The sequence below is a fragment of the Astyanax mexicanus genome, chromosome 15 (assembly GCF_023375975.1).
Source record: "Astyanax mexicanus isolate ESR-SI-001 chromosome 15, AstMex3_surface, whole genome shotgun sequence".
Lineage (NCBI taxonomy): Eukaryota > Metazoa > Chordata > Actinopteri > Characiformes > Acestrorhamphidae > Astyanax > Astyanax mexicanus.
In genome coordinates, this window is record NC_064422.1 from 7,172,103 (window position 1) to 7,178,102 (window position 6,000).

Sequence of the window (6,000 nt, forward strand, 5' to 3'; positions counted from 1 at the left end):
GTGGGTTTAGTTACCCTTTAAGCTCCAAACTAATTCTAAACCTGAATCTAATTTAACCTGAATCTTTTCCACTGGCATAAACTCTAACTTTTGACTTCTAACTTTCACTTCACTTTGAATATTTCAACTTCTATTTAAGTCACTTTTTTGATAGAAAACCTATACCTATAAAACCTATACTTAAAGTCTGGGTCTTTAGTACTGTATACATGACTGCTCCCTTCTCTTCCCCAATGTAACAAATGAAAACATGGGTTCCTATTGCGCATTGGTCAATTACGCATCGCACAGCTGGATTTAGGACGCGTTGGTGTGTCTTTGGTGTCTTTGTCTTTGTGAGGGTGCAAAAAATATGCCTTGCATGGCTCTAATTCTCTTGGATACAAAATAAGTGTTTCACTTGTCATTCCCTTTAACCCTTTCAAACCCTGCGTTCATGACAATAGACACCAAGTATTTCCTTTTTTTAACTGATACTCACTGTTGTCCATCAGAATAGAGCATGAACTAGCCAATGAACTAGTTTATAAGCCAATAAAAGAGTAGCTAAGCCCCGCCCACTTCACTGGAAAAAAATGGCAGCTCAGGCACTAGAGCGTAGAACAAGGCAAAGTAATAAGAGCAAATTTTTGCTAATTTTATGGGAATTATACACTTTAATTATGTTTGTGTTTACTGTGTAGGAATGGTTTGTTTGATTGTTTGTTTGAATGTTTGATTGATTGATTGATTGATTGATTGATCGATTGATTGACTGACTCCACAATACTCAGATGCTGCTACATCACTCATCACTGTTCATATGTTAATGATCGTTAATTTCCTTTTAAAAGGACCACTCAGAATGAAGTGTCGGGTGAGGATAAATTCTCAGTGCTCATCCTTCAGTTTGATGTGAGCACAGAAGATTATCTGAGGAATGTGGGCGCTGGACCCAGCTGCCTCCTGTCAGTGTGAGCCCTGTCAGCTCGGGCCGGCCGCTCGACCCCTCCGACAGAGCCGCTGTAGGACAGTGGAGCTTTGATCATGGTGTTTGATGTGTCTGGAACAATAGACGTCACAGCAGACGAGCGTTGGCTCGGTCGCAGCTCGCCGCGTGCCTCTCTTTTGTTCCGTTTCTTTTCGTATTCAGAGACCGGGCCGAGGCCTGGAGCTTCTCGGGCGTGTCGGGCCAACCTCTGAGAGGATGGGCTTAAGGTCGGAGAGAGGTCACACCTGTTGGGTGGGAGATGGCTGGGCTAAGGTCCAGGTGCTGCGGTGCTGCTGGTAAAACTGTTAGGACAGCTGTGTGGAAGCGTGGAGAAGCTGTAAGACGAGGCCTGGTGTGTATTTGTATGTGTTTGAGTGTGTGTTTGGTGATGTGCAACTACAATTCAGAAGAAAAGGGGTTGGGACTGTATGGAAAATGTTTTATTTTATTGCAGACAATATGAACACAATATGTTTAGTGTTCTGTCTGCTTAATTTTTAATATGTTTCATTTATTAATATGCAGCACATCCATTTCTGCATTTCAGGCCTATTTACTAATACTACTTACAACTTTACTGTACACAACACAAGCCTTATGTTCACCATGACCTTTATCACCAACAACAAGCTCTACAATACAGAGTTACTATATTCACTAATACCACTCACAACTTTACTACTGTACACAACACAAGCCTTATGTTGACCTTTATCACCAACAAGCTCTACAATGGAAGTCAATGTAAAAGAGTTTATTTCTGGTCATTTTGAAGAAATTCCTTTGATCCATTCATTAAGAAATTTTGACACAGTGTAGGGTATAGTTTATGTGTTCGAATAAAAAAAAAAGTTGCCACCAAAAAAAAACGGTCACACTCTAATAGTTGGTTGGACCGACTTTAGCTTTGATTGCGGGATGGATTCACTGTGGCATTGTTTCGATAAACTTCTGCAATGTCACAAGATTTATTTCAATTCAGTGTTGCATTATTTTTTCACCAAGATCTTGCAGCAGCATTGATGATGGTAGAGTCTTACCACTGCTCAAAGCAGCTCTTCTCCATCCAGCACATCCCAAAGATTCTCAGTGAGATTAAGGTCTGGACTCTGTGGTGAACTCTCTCTCAATCCATGTGTGAAAATGATGATCTCATGCTCCCATGAATCCTGGCATTGTTATCTTGGAATATGCTCGTGCCATCAGGGAAGAAAAAATCCATTGATGGAATAACCTGGTCTATATTCAGTATATTCAGGTAGTCAGCTGACCTCATTCTTTCAGCACATACTGTTGCTGAACCTAAACCTGCAGACCAACTGCAGCATCAACCCCAGATTATTTACTTTTTTTATTGGCCAGGCAGTGTATGTATTAAACTAAAGGTTGACAAATAAAAATATGCTTGTTTTTCATTGAGCAGCGACAAAATACATATCAAAATTCTGTATATATGTTGGTGTGTAAGAACCACATTGTAATACACTGCTGCTTCTTTGAGTTTGTGTTTCCTGTCTAGGCAGTTGCCAAACAGTTGTTGGACACCTCTGCCGAGTGCTTTTGATTCTTTTGCACAATCACACAATTGTACAATTCAGTCCACAAAGGCATCACACCACACCACACCACAGCATCAAACCTTATTGGTTGTTTATGTGTCAGCTAGAATCCATATCGCCTCACTCTCTGACAGCTGGATCTACTAAACTGTAGGGGTTTTATGTTAGCATTGTGAAATCTGATAGAAGCAACAGTTGCAGCAAAGCTTTGCCTCGTCAGCCAGAAAACTCATTGACTTTCTTGCCTCACATAATAAGGTTTTTTTTTCTGCTTTTCATTTTGTTATATCACCTCACACGCTGTGCACGAAACCAGATGTTCAGACCTGCCCCCATTTCTACTTTCTGTTCCTTCTCTTGAAAACGTATCCGTAGATTAATTTACAGAATCTGTTAAAGAGCGTCCAGTCCGGCCAGTGATAAAAAAAACAACGATGGCCTGCCGAGAAGACATGAATGTGTGTAATTTGTGGTTATTACATCATGGTGGTTTTGCAAGAGTGGGTGGAACATTACCATGCCTAGAGCTGTGTCTACGTCTTTCTTGGAAAGCATGAACAACATCTGACTAAGCTTGGAGGACGTGGAGGATGTCAACACTACTCTTTGTTATCTGATTTTCTGAAGGGTTGAAAGGTAGAAAGGTAGAAGATAGGGGTTGGTGATATGGTATCTTTATTGTATATCAATATAAATGTATTTAAAAGATCATTAAGCATATTATATTTTCATAACTTGCTGAGTTTAAGCACTGGCAGCTCTTGTCAGCAGAGCTTTAGCCAGTATTTTCTTACTTGAACTGTGCAGTACATCACAAAAATCTGTGCGGGATGAAGAATCTAAATCTGTCCTCTGCAATAATTCCTCAGTCCCTTTTCCACACTACACAGGGTTGCCAGGTATAGGAAACAGCACTCAAAACTAGGCTATTTTTCTGCCGAACAGGTAATCACTGATCTTCAGTAAGGTTTGCTAACCGTAACTGGCTAATTTATCACTACCACTAGTGTAGCAGAGACTGGCGTTTTTGACACTGAAATGTATATATTCTTTGATCAGCTATAGAGTAAGACTTATCATTGCTTGTACCACTGTGTATGTCAATCTGGCAACCCGCGTGAGCTTCATGTCTTTGGGAGGAGCCGGTGGGGCAGAAAACTTGGAAATTGGACTCATGTAGGTTAACCTTCCTCTTTAAAGTGTTGGTCCTTGAGATTTGAAAATGAGTAACATGAGTTACTGTCTGCTACCAATCTTTCATTTTCTTACACCTTTACTGGATACAGTATTGCAATCTGTAATACCTTAACACTTTGACATATATCAATATTTTCTTATACCACTAATATCATGATAGAATACAATATTGATAGTCGATACAGTAATGCAGAATGTAGTATCGTGTTACGATTGGCTGGTGTGGGGCAGTGGAGAACACCACTACCTGCTAGTGAGTTACTGCAACATGTGGGAGACTGGGATTTAATTCCCTGTCTGGGTGACTACACCAACAAGAGTTCTTGGGCACTACATTGGTCCACAATACTGTAAGAGGAATAAGCTTCTAAGTCACTTTGGATACAAGTGTCAGCTAAATGCCATTAAGAAAATTGAAAATAAAAAAGATTAAATATTGATTTTTCTTACACCCCCAGTCGATACAGTAATGCACAATGTAATATTTTTTGGTACAATTCAATATCAATATTCTTTTACACCTCTGGTCGATACAGTAATTCAGAGTAATATCGTCGTATGATACAATATTGATATTTTCTTTTATATATATATATATATATATATATATATATATATATATATATATATATATATATATACGTATATATATATATATATATATATATATATATACGTATATATATATATATATATATATATATATATATATATATATATATATATATATATATATATTACACCTCTAGTACATACAGTAATGCAGAATGATTCAATATTGATATTTTTTTACACCTCTAGTACATACAGCATTGCAAAATGTAGTACCACAATATTTTGAAATATATATATAAATAAATATATATATATATATATATGTACTTCTTTTTTTTTACACCCCTAGTCGATACAGTAATGCAGAATGTAATATTGTGGTACTATTCAATATAGATATTTTCTAGTCCATACAGTATTGCAAAATGTAGTACCGCAATACTTTGATATATATTGATATTGATTTTTTATAGCACCTCTAGTCGATACAGTATTGCAAAATGTAGTACTGCAATACTTTAGAATATTGATATTGATATTTTCTTTCACCTCTCATCGATACAGTATTGCAAAATGTAGTACTGCAATACTTTGGTATATATTGATATTGATTTTTTATAGCACCTCTAGTCGATACAGTAAGTAACGCAGAATGTAATATTGTGGTACGATCTAATATTGATATTTTTTACACACAGTATTGCAAAAAGTAATAATGCAATACTTTTATAGATTACAGATTATAGATTATTCTACATATAGTATCGCAATACTTCGTTATACAGTAAATATATAGATATTTTCTCACACCTAATCCGGGGACACGAGGGAGTCTCGTACCTGTTGCAGGGAGTTTTCATTGGTCAGGTTGGTGTTGTATTCCCAGCTGGCCTCCGTGCTGAAGGAGAGGACTTGTTCTGCGGTGGTGTTGTAGTCGCTGACGAACAGCTCAGCTCCCGCCTCTGTAGATGGATAAGTCCCGGGCTCCCACTCAGGTTTCAGAGCAGCCATGCTGACTCCCGTGAGGGCCAGCAGCAGAACGGCCCACTGCATGATGGGCAATGTCTTCCAATCACCAGAGCAGAGAAACTGGAGATGAGAAGATCCCCCAGAGAAGAAGAAGAAGAAGAAGAAGAAGAAGAAGGTGAGCTGCTGTGAGTTAAAAGCAGTAGGTAGACTCACTGCTGGATGTTTCTGTCTAGTGACTCTCTCTTTTTTTCTCTCTCTCTCTCTCTCTCTCTTTCTCTCTTTCTGTGTATGTGTGTGTGTCTCCCTTCCTTCCTCTTGCCCCCTCTCCCCCTGCCTGTCTGTTCGTTATTCAGGCACGGAAAGCTCACAGCCGGTGCCTTTTAAGTGCTGTATAACCCAGCCCACACTCTGTACCAGCCTTCCCTCCTTCTACCCGTCCTTCTCTGACCCCTCCCCACTGTCCACCTCCCCCCTTATCACCCCTTTATCTTTCCCTCTCCTTCTTCTGCACTTTCTCTACCTTAACATTACCTACCTGTCTGCCTCTGCTGCCCAGCCTCAGCGCAGCACAGCAATGCAGGGAACATGCGAGGCTTCTGAGGCTGAAAGCCACTGCGAATGCTCACTGCAGCAGCAGCAGCAGCTGTCACTGATGATAATGCCATCACCGCAGCCAGAGAATGAGCTGTACGCATCATTGCTTCTTCTCCTCATTGCTTTCGGTCGTCAATCTCCCGGTATCTGTCAAGC

At 39.5% G+C, this 6,000-nt stretch overlaps 1 protein-coding gene across 1 annotated transcript in view; it reads right to left on the reverse strand.

Moving 5' to 3' along the window:
• Nucleotides 1-5,592, reverse strand: part of ace (angiotensin I converting enzyme (peptidyl-dipeptidase A) 1) — a 42,075-nt gene extending 36,483 nt beyond the window's left edge. Inside the window, exon 1 of the mRNA XM_022669341.2 lies at nucleotides 5,122-5,592. Within this exon, the coding sequence (XP_022525062.2) occupies nucleotides 5,122-5,334 (213 nt within the window). The 5' untranslated portion in view covers nucleotides 5,335-5,592. The remainder of the gene's footprint in view (nucleotides 1-5,121) is intronic.
• Between the last annotated feature and the right edge of the window lie 408 nt (nucleotides 5,593-6,000).